We start from the raw sequence: 16597 nt of genomic DNA on the forward strand, positions 1-16597 counted from the left end.
CCTTAACTCTAATATTTCTTATATTAACAAAAATTTAATTATAAAATTAAAAATAATATAAAAATTTAATTAAAATAAATATATAAGAATTTAATTAAAAATTCAATAAAATAATAAAGACTAATAAAATAATTAAATCAATTAAAAAAAGTCAAAGCAAAACTAAATAAAACTTTGGTCCAAAGATTTTGAAGGGGCCAGTGTCTCCTTGGCTACTATGTATCTCTGTCCCCTGAAAATGATGAATCGCTCTATAACTCCATGTTTCCATCGATGCTATAATTCTGGCTTCTACCCATCGTCTAGGCATTAAGTTTGATTATAATATGTTATAAAGTTTGAAAAATCAAAACATAAACAGAACAAAGGTTTATATGGTAACAACGCTGTAATTTGTATTAGTAATTTTTTTATTTATTAATCAAGGTAATCAATCAAATTACAACTCAGAGCATCTGCCCTAGTCCATGCACTAATAAAGTATGCATTAGCTAACTTTTTTTTTTTTTTGAAAATCACAAAAAAAAATTGCAATGCAATATAACTTTTTGAAATTGTGATTTGTTATCAATCTATAGTGTAGTGATTTACAAAAGAACGGTAATTTTATTTTTTTCCAACATGTTAAAAGAATAAGCTCAAAATCCTTAGTCATTTCTTAGAAACTACATCAACTATAGGGTTAACACCAATTTAATAGTTGCTCTCTTTTTTTTTTATTTTGTTATGTTATTCTATTTCTAATTTGTTGTAAAATGTCACTTTTGTTGATTATTGGGCCGTACAACTAACTCATAGAATGGCGCCGGCAGAACAGAGAAGAGGTAGGCAAGTTGGAAGCAAAACGGTGGCGACAGAGGAGGAGAAGCAGCAGCACGCGGCAGAGGAAACACCGGTGGCTCCAACGGCGTCCTCATCCTTCTCTTTAAATTTATTAAATTATTTAACAATTTTTATTATATTAAGTTATTTAAGAATTTTAAATTTTACACGATTCTTATTTTTACAAAAATGTATTCAGGTTAAAATAATAATTAAAAATTGTTAAATAATTAATTATATTAGATATATAAAAAAATAAATTATTAAAATCATTCACTAAAATAAAATACATATTAAAATAAATTAAATTATATATTTATTTATACATAAATAGATAATGATTAATTTAATATAAAAATAATATTTATGTTAAGTAAATTTAGAACTTGTTAAGACGAGTCATTAAATAAATTTTTTTTAAATAATTTTTAATTTTTTTAAAAAAATAAAAAATGTTATATTTATATATTTTATATAAAATTAATTTTTTATTTGTCAATTATACTTGGGAGCAATTATATAAAATTTTTTATTTATTATGTTTTAAAAAAATATTTTTTACCCCTTAATAACATCGAGCACACATTTAATACATTTAACTAGAAATTCTATAATGCATATAAACATTTGAATGGAGTTTTTACGAAGAAATGAGATAGTAGATAAGGACATAAGGTGGTAGATGAATTATTTTTAAACGATAAATAAATTTTTGATATTTTAATTTAAAGACAAATACAAATTTTTTTCATTATTTAAAATATGAGATATCTAAATCTTTTCGAAAAATTTATTTATTTTCATATATTTAAAAGAAAAACTTATTTGTCTTTAAATTAAGAAATTAAAAAATTTTTTTTCTCATTTTTAATTTTTTTTAGTTTCTAGTATTTTTTATTCGCTTAAATAAACGAGTAATTAACGGTAATTAATTCGTGATTTTATCACTTTACCTATTGCTTTACGTTACTTATATTCATAGACATTGTATCTAATTATCTATTAGCTATGTATGTATCATTTTCAAGTAGCCCCTTTTCCCACACCCTAAAGTTTGGTTAAAAAAACTAACCCTACTCTCGTTACTCACTCACTCACTCACACACACTCACTCACTCACAGCTTTGTCACTCTCACCTCACGCCATTGTCACTCCTCGCACCTCGCCGTCGCCGTTTGCGTATGGTTCGCCACTTTGGCCTCTCGTCACCTCTGTTCGCCTGTGATCACAGGTAATGTGTTCACCAAACCCTCTATTGCTCCCACCAACGTTAGTTCCGTCTTTGATATAGATCAAACAACAACCGCTGTGCCAATTCCGAACACGATGATCGTCGCTTCCGCCTCCTCTGCTTGGAGATATTCTCACTACCGGTGATCACTCTGAGTTCGGCATTCCTCCCTCTGCATCATTTCTTTCAGCTCGACGTGCCTTCCAACACAGCCGGTAAATTTTTTCATGAACTCTTACGGTTTCCGAAGTTTTTTGAATTTTAATTAATCTATTTTTTGGTAATTTTTATTTAGGGTTTGCAATGTTCCCTAATTTTAATTTGAGTTACAGTTTTGTCCTAATTTTAAATTTATGATCAAAGTAATACTTCGTTTGTGTTGAGTCTTGTTTGAGTTGGTTACTTGGTTGAGTCATTGCATTGTGTTTTGAATTTTGTCAAACATTGGTAAGGAATGTTGGTGACGAGTTGTATTCTGAGTTCTGGAAGTTTTGATATTTTCAATTGTTCATTTCTTTGTAACTGTTTGTTGTTTGTTGTCTTTTCTGTTCTTTAGTGAATTTCTGAACTCAATTTTTTTTTCGGTTCATATATTCAGTGCGTGGTTAGTTTCTAGAGATAGTACATTCTGGAGAACTCAGCAATGCAAATATATCACTGAGACTTTATTGTATATATTTTATAGTTTCTTTAAATTTATTTTCCCATCATTCGAACTTGCAAATAGTTTTTTTCTTATTATTGTTATTATTATTATTATTGTTGTTGTTGTTGTTGTGCCTTCTATTTTCATAGATATATAATGTGAAGATATTTGATATTGTTGTTGTTGTTGTTGTGCCTCTTTTATTTTCATAGATATATAATGTGAAGATATTTGATATTCCTGTCTTACTTTTATTTCTTTATATTTCTTTCAAATTTTTTTTCTTTTGGGCTTAATTATTTGGGTATGGTAGTTCCTTCTGCAGTGCATTTGAATTATCTTAATCTTAATGATATATGTTGATTGTTAATAGGGTGCAATCCTTTGATCCATGTAGCCGATCCTATCTAAGTGGGATAAGGCTTTCTTGTTGTTATTGATTGAAACTTTCATATGCATTAGTCATGCTCTTTTTCATTTTCTCTCTTACCCCCCCCCCCCCCCCCCCTTCCGTATGCATCTTTGTTTAATGTGATTGATTTAGTCTAGAATTTTGAATGTTAACTCAGTGGAGGCTATACTGCTTGGTTCCCAACAGTCAACACTATCTGGGGATGCTTGGCACAAACTTTTCTAATACAAACCTCTCTTGTTAGTTGTCACTCATATGGGAGGAGGAAATTTAAGTCTTCAAGATGAGAATAATAAACAAAGAAGTAAGGAATAATTTGATTCTCAATTTTGTTGTGATGTTCTTATTATTTCTTATCAAAGATATACATTATGCTTTCTGTAGGATGTGAAAGCAAGAGTGACTCAAATTTTGTTGTTTTTGGTCGGCATAAACTCTTATATCCAATCTGCATTGTGATTATGTATCTTGGCATTAGTGCATGTCTTTGCAAGCTAAAATTTATAATTTTATTTCACTATCTATGAAAATCTTGCTAAAAGTCCCCCAACCCCTCTCTTTGTTGGCCGAATACAACATGAGCTATATATTAAATCTGTTTTTGACTGCAAAATCTTTTTTTATGATGAAAAGCTTATGTTTTCATGCAGGGAAACACAGAACTGGGTTTCGTTCTTGTTCTTTTTTTTCCCCTTGCCGTTTTGTACCCGTTTTATTTATCTTTCTTTTGTGATTTTTTTTTTGTGTTCTTGGCTTATTGCCAAAATGTTCTTTTTATGTCATACGAGACTCTGAATAGCAACAACATTGTATGATCAGTCTCCAACAATGGCGGTTGATGTCGTGAAGTGTAATTACATCAGAAAACGCAAAAGAGCATCATTGAAGCAAAAACTTCTTCTTAATGAGAGAGTTGAGGTAATTATGATGAATTCCTTTTTTCCCCAATAAAAACATAATCTTTTCTGTATTTGAGTACCTGATGTCATGATGTTCTCTATTGTCTGTTTTTCCTTTTTTCCCTCTTAATGGAATTGCACTTTTTTTTTTCGGTATATATGTTTCTGGTATTTTGTTATGTTAGTTTCACACTTTTCTGTTTCTTTTTCTTTGTATTATGTGTTTAATGATTTTGTATCCAGTTTCTTAGTTTGATTTCCATGAGGGTTTATCACAGAACGTTTTACTTATACCTTGGATTTGTTTGTTTGGTTTCAATGTAACTGAATATATCCATTCTGCATTCTGTTGAAATCTTAGTCATTCGTGCAAGTACAAAATTTTGGCACTGTTCATGGTTGACTCACCTTATTGGAGTCAAGTCATCACATTCATTCCCTTATTATCACTTATTCATTTTCCTTTTCAAAAATCATTTTGTGATGATAAATTTTGAAAATTTGGCTTCTGAAACTCTGTCCAAAATATTCAAAATCTTAATTAATTAATCATTCTAATTTCTTTTGATTTTATTATCTTTTTTCAGGTAAGGAGTGTGGAAGATGGGTTTATGGGGTCATGGCACCCAGGTACAGTTATACATTGTGGCAAACAAAAGCGTCATGTGAGGTATGACAATGTATTGGAAGATGATGGATCAAGCCATGTTGTTGATGTGGTTGCTGTTTCACCTGTTGTGGATGGTGTTAGTGTTTCAGATTCTAATGTTGAGCGTGGCTACATTAGGCCAATGCCTCCGATGTTTGAATTTGGTGGATGGGACCTCCCATTTGGACTTTGTGTCGACGTAAGTTACCAAGAAGCATGGTGGGAAGGTGTTATCTTTGATCACTGCAATGGAATGGATGAGAGGAGGGTGTTCTTCCCTGATTTGGGTGATGAGATGAAAATTGGGATCCATCATTTGAGGATGACTCATGATTGGGATGAATTTGCCGATGATTGGAAGCCAAGGGGGAACTGGGTTTTTCTTGAATTGGTAGAGGAGTGTGAGAGGTTGTCCTATGTTGCTGTCTCAGTGAAGCAGATTTGGTATGATGTGAGGGTTAGGAAGGAGTTTGAGAACCTTATTAGGGATTGGACTTGTGATGAGAAGGAATTGTGGAGAGATCTTGTTCTGGAGGTAGCTGGTGACTACTATGCTCTCACATTGCAAGACATTTTGCCCGCATTAAAAATTGATTTCTTGGAAGAAACTCCAAGAACTGAGTTAGTTGAGACTACTGCTATTGCTGATAGTGATGATGTTCCCGCTATTGCATTTGGTTCTTGCACAGGAATAACTGATGTCTCTGAGAAGAAAGGTGACTCTGCGAATCTAATGGATTGTGATCAAAACACTGGTAGCATCGATCATATTCAAGAGGAAAACAATATAGATACTTTGAATACTGGGGCCTTTGACGAGCAAAATATGGCAGAGTTAAATGTGAATGTACCTGAGGAGGAAGATGTGAGGTCAAGAGAACCGATATCTTCAATTCAGCAAATATTTCCTGAAGATCAAAAGGAAACTTCCAGCCATAGACATGTTCGTTCATCTGTGCTTTGGAAACCTTTGGTGCTGTCAGAAGTTGAATTCTGTCCTGAGGTTATTAAGCAATACACACTTGGATGTGAGAGCAAGAGGGTTAGGGAACTCTTGAAGACAAAAGTGAGAAAACATCTTGCTTATATTGGATGGACAATTGAGGTGACTGAAGACAGGTATTTTGCTGGGCGATACAGATACAGATACAAGCCACCTGGTGAACAAGGCACAAAAGTTTACACTTCAATTGCCAAAGCTTGTAGATATATTAAGCAAAATGAACCTCTGGTGTCCCAAAATGACCCGGGTAGGATGCCTGATATGGTTGATAGTAGCATTCTACATCTTCTTTCTGATCAATCGCGTAGCAATCGGGTTGATAATGCTTATAATTCTATGGTGGCGTCTTCCTCTTCTGCGAAAGTTGTAGTTGAACCTGAATTTTGTCCAGAAGCTGTTGTGAAATATTACTTGCATGCATTAGAGAATCGCCATGCTGAGAAAAGGAAATGGAACTTGAAAGCAAAACAACATCTGTTAGCAGAAGGATGGGTTTTTGACTATCCAACTGAGAAACGGAGGAGAACATTGTACAAGTCTCCGAAAAATCAGACTTTGGGAACACTTCAAGGTGCTTGTAGGCTATACATTAAAGAAAGTATTCCCAAATGGACAATTTCCAGCATGAGACCTATGCATCTCTCTGTTGGTAACGAAGAAAGTGTTCATAGTGATGATCTATTATGTTGTGTCTCACAATTGGTTCAAAGGGAACCTGAATTACACAATGGTTTGCCAGTGAGTACTTCAAAAGGGAATGGGAATGAAAACAATCCTCGCTCGAAGAATTCAAAGAATAGCTCCCGAAAGCGCCATAGGAATGGAGTACCTACACGGGTGCTAAGATCAAGCAAAAGGGTGCAGAAAGTGCTTGCCCCTGGATTCTTACACCAAAAACCTCAAAATATTTTGTCTTGGTTAATAGATAACAACATCTTTTCGGCAAAGTGTAAGGTCTATTTCAGGGAAAAACGTGGCAAGAATTCAATCAAGGCTGAGGGGCGCATAGGTCGTGATGGAATCAAGTGTTGCTGTTGTCAAGAGATGTACAGTCTTTGTGGCTTTGCTAATCATGCTGGTTCCAATAGTAACCACAGACCTTCTGCTAGTATCTTCTTGAAAGACGGTCGCTCGCTACTGGATTGCCAGATTCAAGTAATGCATGAAAAAACGAAGGAGGAGAAAACGGAGAAACAATCAAATGATCTTTGTCGAGGCGAAAACGACAACATTTGTTCTGTGTGTCAATATGGGGGTGACCTTATCTTGTGTGATCAATGTCCTTCTGCATTTCATATTAGTTGTCTAGGTTTAGAGGTAAGTTACCGTTTTTCATTCTCAAGCATGCAAATATCTAGTGCTATCTTGTTGCTGTATTCCTTTCCCATCTTTTTTCTTGTGATTATTTAGTTCGGTACTTCTATACCAATAAGCTGGCTTCATTCTGCATGTATAGGTAATTCCTGGTGGTGACTGGTTTTGTCCATCATGTCGATGTGGAATTTGCAGCCAAATGAAGGGGGATGAGGGCAAACAATTTCTTAATTGCATTCAATGTGAACGTAAATGTGAGCTTATATGTTTATTTACTTCAATGTTCCACACATACTTGTATGTCTTTTTTTTTTACTTTGTTAGTGTGCAAACAACATAATTTTTTATCTTATTGTGTTTGTTATTCCTTTACAGATCATCTTGAGTGCTTGAGAAATAGAACAGTAGATAAATTAAGACGTATGGCAAAATGGTTCTGTGGAAACAAATGTGAACAGGTATATTTTATGCTCCCCCTTCTCTTTTCTTCCCTTTATTAAGCAAAAAAATTAATTGTATTTTGCTTGAAGTATTGGTAGTTCTGCTTTGTCTATCGCCAAATTGATTGTTCTTTCTGTTTTCTTGTATTTATTATGATTCAACATTTCCAGGGAGCATTGCTTTACCATTTTATGTTGATACTAACTTACAGTATTATCAAAAACAATTCCACATGAGATTTTATGGAGTTAATGCTTCCTTCTAATATGGGGATCAGATCTTATTTTCTTATGCACTAATTCAGGTCATGCCTGCTTTCATATATGGATCAATAGATCTAGCTAGTCAACAATGGATGCTTTTATAGATGATAGTCAAGTTAAAGACGCAAGTAATTTTTAATGTTAGATTATATTCTGCAAGATATTCTTTTCAGACATTGGTTTCACTATACACTTTCTTCTGTCTATTTTTTCACAGATATACACCAGCCTGCATAAACTATTAGGAAAACCAATTTCAGTGGATGCAGACAATCTAACTTGGACATTGATCAAGTCTGTTGACTCTGAGAATTGTGATGTTGGTTCTGCTAAAGACAAATACATGGCAGAGAATTACAGCAAACTCAATATTGCACTTTCTGTGATGCATGAATGCTTTGAGCCCCTACAGAACCCTTCCTCTAGCAGAGATCTCATGGAAGATGTCATATTCAGCAGATGGTCAGAAAAAAAATCTTTTCCAATTCCTGTTCATCCTAATTTATTAGGATTCCTTGCACATGGATGTTTGTGTTGAATCAGAAAATTTGCTAATATGTGTAACCTTCCGTAAATCATAACAAAAGATGTAGCTCCTTTTCGTAAATTTGATATATTATAAGCTTTTTCTCATTCATATATAATTAGTGCAAAATATGCAGGTCTAGATTTACCATTCAGGATAAGTTCACTGTATTTTCATTAATACATTTATACATATATCCTAAATAACAATTATCCTGGGGTAACTTAAAAGTTCTAAAATGTTGAAAGTTTTTGGTCTTCCTGATTTCAGCAATCCTTATGTTCTATCTTATTGTGGAAAATTACAACTATGGATGGCATAATGAATACGAGTTAATTCTTGAAGAGTTTTGAACTGCAAGTATTTGTGTAATGGTTGTCAGGGAATTGATATTAGATAATCTCGATAGGAGATTCCTAATTATTACATTGTTTTTTGTTTCTTCATTTAGAATGAGGGGTTAACATGAATATTTCAGTTCCTTGCATTCATCCCTTTTCGCACTGACAAATTTGTTCAGAAGTTAATGTTTATATCTGTTTCTTAAGTTTTGCCACAATTTATTCATGTATTCTCTTGAAAAATGCCTGATGTAAGCGCTTTGAAAATTTTCAGGTCTCAGCTTAATAGAACGAATTTCCAGGGTTTCTACACTGTACTTCTTGAAAGAAATGAAGAACTGATAAGCGTGGCAACTTTTAGGTGATCATAGGATGCGCTTTTTCTAATTTTCAAGTAATATAGGGTGTGTTTTTGCTTCATTTTTTTAATCATTTTACCTTGCATTTTAATTGTTAGGGTGTATGGAGAGAAGGTCGCAGAAGTACCACTTGTAGGTACCAGATTTCAGTACCGTCGACTTGGAATGTGTCGCATTTTAATGAATGAACTTGAAAAGGTAACCTCATATATATGAATTTACTCTTTTCCTTATTTTCCATAAAGTATGCAAGCAAAACTATTACCAAGTTTGATCCAATTTTATTAATTTTCACATATACGGTATATTAGCTTGTCATCATTACAGATTCCACCCTGCTTCATTAGCATGAATAGGGTACATAAAGAGGAAGAATAACAATCTACAAGAAGTCACAACCGTACAAAATTTTATTCTTTTCTATAATCAACTTCAACTTATCCTACCCTTTGTTTCCAAGATAAGTTTTTTTTTCTCTTTCAATATTTCAGTTCATTCGTAATAGAAATTAATGTAAAACCAAGTCTGTCATAGATTGTGAGTTATGTAAAATAGAAAGAATTATTTGCATCTATTATCTGTATTATTTAAAGTCATTAACTCTATTTTTCTCAATTTTTTTCTATTATGATAATAATCATTTTATTTCAGATTCCATATTTTGGTCATCTTTTGCTTCTTTTTTTTCCCCTCCAGTTTTTTACCTTAAGTTTTCTTCCCTCAGATGCTCACACAGCTAGGGGTGGAGAGGCTAGTTTTGCCTGCTGTTCCTGGTGTGCTCGAGACATGGACGAAATCTTTTGGCTTTGACCAGATGACAGAATTCCAAAGATCAGAGTTTCTGGACTACACTTTCCTAGATTTTCAAGGAGCCATCATGTGCCAAAAGCTATTGGGAAAGGAGAGTCAATCTCCGGATTCAGTTATAACAAGAGGTTTGTAACTCGTTACAATATCTTGTTACTGTAAATGAGATGACTATGTACATTTCTCAACAACTGAATTATAACTTTGGTGATTCATATTACAGAGATCCAGCCAGCATCAGTCTCTGTTAAATGTAAAATTGATTTTGAAAAGTTCAGTTCTGGATCTGATGAAGTATACCAAGGAGAGGAAACTGATGAAAGTAGAATGACAGATGTACAAATGGTGGAGTATGTCTCGCCGTTGTCGACGATTAAACAAGAAAACAAATCTTAATAAAGGGGTTGTGAGAAGTTGTAGTGATAGAAGATTTGATGGGGATGGGTGGAATGGGGAAATAAATAAGTAGCATTTTGCAATTAGCATGCATGTTTTATAGAGTTGTAGCTGCACAATTCTTTTTGAGGTCTTCAACTGAAGTTCATCATGTGTTTTTGGGATTCTTTTTCAGGGGAGAAATAAATACATTTAGTTTTCACTTTTCATAACATGTTTACAAATTATTGAAAGTTTAGTTAGTTAGGCCTGGACACAGTTACTAGTTTATTGTTTGATTTTGTCATGAGACTTTGGAAAATGGTTGTAATTTTGAGGCATGAGTAATTTGGTATTAGAATCCAAAGATAATTGTGTTCATTTGTGTGACGACAATTTTGAGAATTTCACCTATAGCAAATGATTCTAAGACTGAGGAGAAATATGAAGCCTTGTGATTTTATCAGCATTGCTTTTAAAAAAATTAGAGTAAAGTACCATTTATACCCATAGAAGTTGAAAATCCTGACAAATGTACCCACGAGAGAAGGAAACTACCAAATGTAACCATCAATCGTAACATCCGTGGGATGAAACTAACCGAGCCTTATTCCGGCGTTGACTCTGTTAGTAACGCATCTTCTGTGGCACTTTCTGGCGTGACATGGCTTGGGGGGCCTGTTACGTGGATTGCTGAGCTGTGTGACTGTTATAATGTATCTTCAACCTCAAAATTTTCCAAATTCAAACCTTGTTCCATCCCCAATAAGAACCCTAACCCTAGATTCACAAAAATCTTCGAAATTATACCAATGTCGAGGCGAAGACTGTTTACTCCAACTTCGAATGGCAGTGGTAGTGTGTTTGGAAACTCAAATTCAGGAAGGGTGCATGATAGGAAGTTCAATGGGAGATGTTTCTGTGGGTTGGTGGTGACGCTGTTACAGTCAGAGACGGCGATGAATCCTGGGAAGTGGTTCGTACGTTGTCCCAATTGGAAGGTAACCCGTTTTACACCCTGTTCTGTGTGAGTTGAATCAGTATCTGATTTTAGTTTTTCTGCCATGGATAGAATTCGGACTGCAACTTCTTTGCATGGGTAGATGAAATCGAAGGGCAATGGGAGGGTTTGAGGAGAGCACTGTCAGAAAGAAAGATGCAGGAAGACGCTGATGATGCTAAGGCTGAACTGAAGATGCTCATGATGTTAGGGAGGTGTGAAGTTGAAGTTAGTAAAGTTAGGTTTTGGCTTGTGATTATGTCAATGGTGGTGGTATGTAATGTTGTCTGCACTTTGTATCTGATTCTCAATGGGTTTTGAGCCCAAGCAGTTTGCAGTGTTAGGGTTTGACAATAATACCCATGTTCGATTATGTATCTGTCATTTGTAGACATGTGGAAACCAAAAAATGTCAAAAAGAGTCTTATAAGACTTGTAAATTTGCAGAAGTTATCTATTACTAATACTAATTTCAAGTCATTTTTACTTTCTGCTCCAAAATAACATGAAAGACAGGCAAAATAAGCTCATAAGTAGAAATTGAGCAACTGAAGTGTTCAAGTTATACTAGTTATAGGTATGAGTTTTCAACAACGACCATGCACAAACACCAAAAACCAAAACATAAGCAATTGTAGGTATAGTATGTGACATATCCAACAATTGTAATATAAACTGCCATGGCACAGTACCAAGAAAAAAACATAATATAAAGAGTCTTGCTTCAAGGAATTGGAGTGGAGTTGCTGCTGCCGCTTGATCCTTCCTTCAAGTGTGTAGTTGCTGACCTCTTTTTTGGTGGTGGACGGAAGGCATGCTGAGGCCATCGAGTTGAGCTTGATCCTCTCCCTGTTGGAGTAGGCATGAATTCCATGAATCTGGAAGTAGTTCCCTGGGAGGCAGCTAGCATGGTTTGAGCTGTCACAATGGGTGGCACATTAGAGGCCGTGGGTGATGGAGTAGTAGTAGCTGGTGTTGCTGGAGCAGACTGTGGTTGGTGAGTAGTTGGTGGTGGTCTTCGCAGATTCTTCTTCTTCCTTGGTGGCTTTTTTGTAGTTGTTGGCCTAGTTGAAGGAGACCTCACTGGATTAGGAATAGGTTGAGGAACTGAGGTGGTCTCCTACAGCAGTAGACACATATGATTGATTTGTTTAAGAACTTTTAGAATGAAGTTGTAAAATACAGCATTAGACTTACATTTGGTGGCTGAGATGCTGCTGCTTCAGCTGCTTCAACAGCTTCCAAAGTCTCTTCCCAGAATATCTCCTCTAGTCTTGCAGCCTTATTCCCATCATCCTCAGCAGCTGGGTGTGGATTTGAATTTTGTCCCCCAGCACTCCCAGCCATGACTTCCTTCTTCTTGGAACAGCTACGACTGTTGTGTCCAGTCTGCAATACATGTAACATGAACTTTCATTTTGTGGACATTCAAAGCACAAGTAATGGGAGAATATGAATTATGGTTTACCTTTAGGCAGTACTTGCAGGTGATGGGGCCTACTTTCTGGGGGCCCTATGAGGATCTGGGGGGGGGGGGTTCCTTTGAGGCGTCGTTCTTTTTGTCTCTTTTCAACTTTGGCCTCCCAATCTGCTTCTTGTATACTGGGGGCAATATAGGAGGTAGATCAACATGCTACCAGTATTTTTGACTAGGGATAGGCTGGATGACGTACTGATATGTGCTATTATATGCCCCCATGGAAAGCCAGTCAGCACATGCATGCCTGCACGGCAAGCCAGTCAGTTGCCAAAACCTACAGGAACAAGTCCTCTTTCCTATATCCACCATAATCTTATGAGGCAGGCACTGTACTTCATACACATTTCCAGGATCATCTCGGGTGGAAAACGACCGCCACTTGTTGCTCTCCCTTTTCTCTTTTTCAAGCCTACTCTGTTGCGCAGGAGTGATAACTCCGTTATAACCCACCAATGCCTTCTTGTTTCTTGCAATTATACTCATCATATAACACCGCACCTCTTCCAGCATAGTTATGATAGGCTTCCCTCTCGTTTTCTTGATCCTAGAATTGAAGGATTCGCAGTTGTTGTTCATGTAATTGTCAGATTTTGGGTACTCACTAAAACTACTCCTACTCCATTGACTTGGAGGGATCCTATTCAGATACTCCCAAGCATGGGATTAACCCTTTTGATTCTATCCAGGATAGCATTGAACTCTTGAGGGGTTGTGGCCTTGGCACATCTCCACATTGCCATTTTCAATTCTGTGTCACCCCACTGCTTTCTAAAGTTCTGCCATATGTGCATAGCACAAAATCTATGATGTGCTCCTGGATTCACTTCACGCATAGCTGGGATGAGGCCCTGGTTGACATAAGTAAAGCGACTAAATCATTATATTCTATGATGGACAATAACTATGACAGCAGCAGGCAAGCAAAATACATTGTAACAAACTAAAATAACAATGAAGACATACACAGGGGATAGGAATTCAGATATTACCTTCTGCATGTCTGACATGAAGTTGACACCATTGATTGCAGCGTCACCTATGTCTTCTTTGAGGAGTTCCAGAAACCATTTCTAGCTATCCTTGCATTCGCACTCCACAACAGCGTACGATATCGGATAGATATGGTTATTGGCATCATGGCCGATTGCAGTCAACAACTGCCCAGGGTAGTATCCCTTTAAAAAAGTTCCATCTAACCCTATAAAAGGCCTACAGCCAATCGAAAAACCCTTCTTACACCCTTCCAAGCATATATATATATATATATATATATATATATATATATATATATATATATATATATATATATATATATCCTTTTGAATTTATGCCCAGTCCCTTCAACATAATCAGTACTAATCCTCACAGTGGAGCCAGGGTTGGTCCTCATAATTTCATTAGCATAGTCCCTAAGAACAGCATACTGAGCTATTTCACTCCATTCTATTAGTTGTTTCGCCTTCACCATAGCCTTGTAAATCTTCCTTTCGTTCACAATCACGTCATACTCCTACTTGAAAAAAATTTGTGCCTGCCTTTGAGTCAAGTCTGGATGATCACGGATCTTGTCCTCAAGCTCCTCTACAACCCATTTACCATTGCAGATTTATTCTTGTTAACTCTGCTGCAGGTATGTTCATTCACAAACGTTTTTACCTGAAAGCTTAATGGAAACGACCGTTTTGCACAGTATATCTGCCACGAACAACTCTCATCATAACATATGGCCTTGCACCTAGTTGAATCCACCCTTGGAAAGAATATGCTTCTCCCTAAGCTGATGTTGAACTTTCTAACTGCCTTCTTGAAATGGTCCAGATTTTCAAACTCCATGCCAACCTCCAACCTTACTTCCCTCACTGGAGCATCTGGATTCGCTTCAGGAAATGCTGCCTGCTCACTGTCTTCATCATCACTTGCAACAGAATCAAGCTCCTCTGACTCGTAACAATGCATCCCTGCACTTACCTCTGACATATTTTCACCATCCACAGGTATATAGAATGAAGGATGCTTGTTTGGATCCTGGTTGGGTATGAATGTTTGCCCTGAAGGTGGAGGCCTGACTGTTGATCGTCTCTTGGACTTCTGTTGACTACCACCACCCACATCTGGATTTATATCTGGTTCGGGCTGTGAACTACTGAGTTGACTACCACTACCGGTTTCTTAACAAGGCTGTGAGATGTACTGTGTGAAAACCTCGACATATTCGGCAGACCCTTTATCCACAGTGGGAGCCACTGACTCCGCAGAAACTGGAATTTGGTTTCCAGTTTCTTTTCTTGCAGCTGACACATTTGGTTATTCAGGGTGTGGAAGAGTCTTCTCCAGAAGTTGATATGGTGGTAAGTTGGGTTCAGTGGGTGGATTTGGTAGCTGAATGATCCTTGGTGCCTCATCGAAGGTTACCTTTAGTGAATGGGTAGGTATATTTGGTTGATCATTGCTGAATTCTGGTTGTTGTATGTTTCTTGGGGTATAATGGACTTCTTTCTCTCCCGCAGCATCCTTTGTTTGAGCATCCGGTCCAAGCACACCTCCTACAGTCTCACTCAATTTCATCACTCTCTTTCTCTTCTTCTTTGGGGTTGGGGGTCTCCTAACACACAATTTGGTTCTATGCTTCACTGGGGTCCTACTAACAGTTAATATCTCAGGCTCTGGTTCGGGTTCATTGTTCTCTTCTGCGATCTTAGGAACGTCAACTGGATGCTCGGTGAACACTCAACTCTCCTCCCATTAGCAATGACTGCTTCATACATACTCACCACATCCATGTCTAGTATAAGCAATCTCAACCCACCATCCAACTCCTTCCCAAGTTCAAGCCAGTAAAGTTCGCTCACATCATTGTACCCTATGTCCTTTACTAAGTCATTCATGAAGAACTTATTAAGCGTGTCCATATTCACTCTTTCAATCTCTGTTTTCTCACCACCAACATATGCCAGTTTTTCATTATCAACCTTTTCAAATTTTCCTCTGTGACTAATGACTAGCGTAATGTGGATGGTTGCCATCTGCAAACATACATGTATACACAAAAGAAAACGAAGTCACAACCAGATCATAGCCACTACAAAGACACCCTAATAAAAACCTCATATCCACAACCATGCACCAAAAATCCAGAAAACTATGACAGAGAAATCGAAGCTTAGTACTTATCTATGGATGACACCACGCAACTCCAACAGCTGACACGATCCACACCAACAAGCACCCTCTCTTGAACACGGAGATTATCGTCGGCATTGAAGATTTTCTGTGAGTGGAGAAGATGAACAGTTTAGTCTTAGAGCTCTACCCTTTGTTCTGTGAAACGCGCGAAGAGGTTTACCTTTGATAACTGTTCAATTCTAATTTTCCTTTTTTTTAAAAAAATTTAATTTTGAAATCCAATTATATTTTTAGGTAATTGTATTTATAATTTCCACGTGTGAAGCCCCCCAAGTCATGTCATGCTGGGAAGTGCCACGGAGGATGCGCTACTAACGAAGTCAACGCCGGAATAAGGCTTGGTTAGTTTCGTCCCACGGATGTTACGATTGATGGTTACATTTGGTAGTTTCCTTCTCTCGTGGGTACATTTGTCAGCGTTTTCAACTTCCATGGGTACAAACGATACTTTACTCAAAAAATTATATCACTCTAGAAAAGGATTTATTTCTTTTATAAATTCATCCAAATAACCTCTATATATATTGAAATGCTTTTTATTTTTACTAAAAAAGTTATCCAAACATACTAAAAATGAATGAAAAAGAAATTGTTTTAAGAGTAATACCTCAAAATTAGTCTCTAAGAAATTTTTTGTCGGATATTTTAGCACTCGGTAAATTTTAATTATCAAATTTGTCTCTAAAATTTTAGTTTGATAGATAAAACATTAGATTGTTTGTCTATATAAATAGAGTGATATGAAAATTTTAAATATCATTAAAAATTATTATATATTTTATTAAATAATGACATATACTAATTTGTCTATTTTTTTTAATCAAAATTAGACGTAAGGATTAGTA

The 16597-nt window shown here is 36.0% G+C and overlaps 2 protein-coding genes across 11 annotated transcripts; both read left to right on the top strand.

Moving 5' to 3' along the window:
* Nucleotides 1-1880: 1880 nt before the first annotated feature.
* Nucleotides 1881-10427, top strand: LOC130954536 (uncharacterized). 10 transcript variants are annotated; one of them, XR_009076337.1, is made up of 11 exons: nucleotides 1881-2269; nucleotides 3270-3416; nucleotides 3912-4030; nucleotides 4599-6980; nucleotides 7120-7231; nucleotides 7353-7435; nucleotides 7899-8143; nucleotides 8823-8909; nucleotides 9006-9105; nucleotides 9219-9842; nucleotides 9938-9974. XR_009076337.1 is itself a non-coding variant. In XM_057881286.1 (11 exons), the coding sequence occupies exons 2-11, from the start codon at nucleotides 3368-3370 to the stop codon at nucleotides 10108-10110; spliced, it is 3561 nt and encodes a 1186-aa protein (XP_057737269.1). In that variant the 5' UTR covers nucleotides 1881-2269; nucleotides 3245-3367; the 3' UTR covers nucleotides 10111-10427. The 10 variants fall into 10 exon arrangements, 8 of the variants coding, with proteins under 8 accessions (XP_057737269.1, XP_057737270.1, XP_057737273.1 ...); XR_009076336.1 differs by having other exon boundaries at nucleotides 9235-9842; XM_057881286.1 differs by having other exon boundaries at nucleotides 3245-3416; nucleotides 9632-9842; nucleotides 9938-10427.
* Nucleotides 10428-10901: 474 nt separating this feature from the next.
* LOC130957723 (uncharacterized) lies at nucleotides 10902-11410 on the top strand. The gene is made up of 2 exons (XM_057884566.1): nucleotides 10902-11090; nucleotides 11162-11410. Exons 1-2 carry the CDS (start codon nucleotides 10902-10904, stop codon nucleotides 11408-11410), a joined length of 438 nt encoding a protein of 145 aa, XP_057740549.1.
* The last annotated feature ends 5187 nt before the right edge of the window (nucleotides 11411-16597 follow it).

Source organism: Arachis stenosperma, chromosome 10 (assembly GCF_014773155.1).
Source record: "Arachis stenosperma cultivar V10309 chromosome 10, arast.V10309.gnm1.PFL2, whole genome shotgun sequence".
NCBI lineage: Eukaryota > Viridiplantae > Streptophyta > Magnoliopsida > Fabales > Fabaceae > Arachis > Arachis stenosperma.

What these genes read in the sequence shown, in the direction of transcription:
- LOC130954536 (XM_057881286.1), top strand. Translation starts at nt 3,368, where the DNA reads ATGGGAGGAGGAAATTTAAGTCTTCAAGATGAGAATAATAAACAAAGA. An exon ending in CATTCAATGTGAACGTAAAT is followed by an intron (nt 7,232 to 7,352) that starts GTGAGCTTATAT and finishes ATTCCTTTACAG; the next exon opens with ATCATCTTGAGTGCTTGAGA. An exon ending in GGATTCAGTTATAACAAGAG is followed by an intron (nt 9,843 to 9,937) that starts GTTTGTAACTCG and finishes TTCATATTACAG; the next exon opens with AGATCCAGCCAGCATCAGTC.
- LOC130957723 (XM_057884566.1), top strand. Translation starts at nt 10,902, where the DNA reads ATGTCGAGGCGAAGACTGTTTACTCCAACTTCGAATGGCAGTGGTAGT. An exon ending in TACGTTGTCCCAATTGGAAG is followed by an intron (nt 11,091 to 11,161) that starts GTAACCCGTTTT and finishes TGCCATGGATAG; the next exon opens with AATTCGGACTGCAACTTCTT.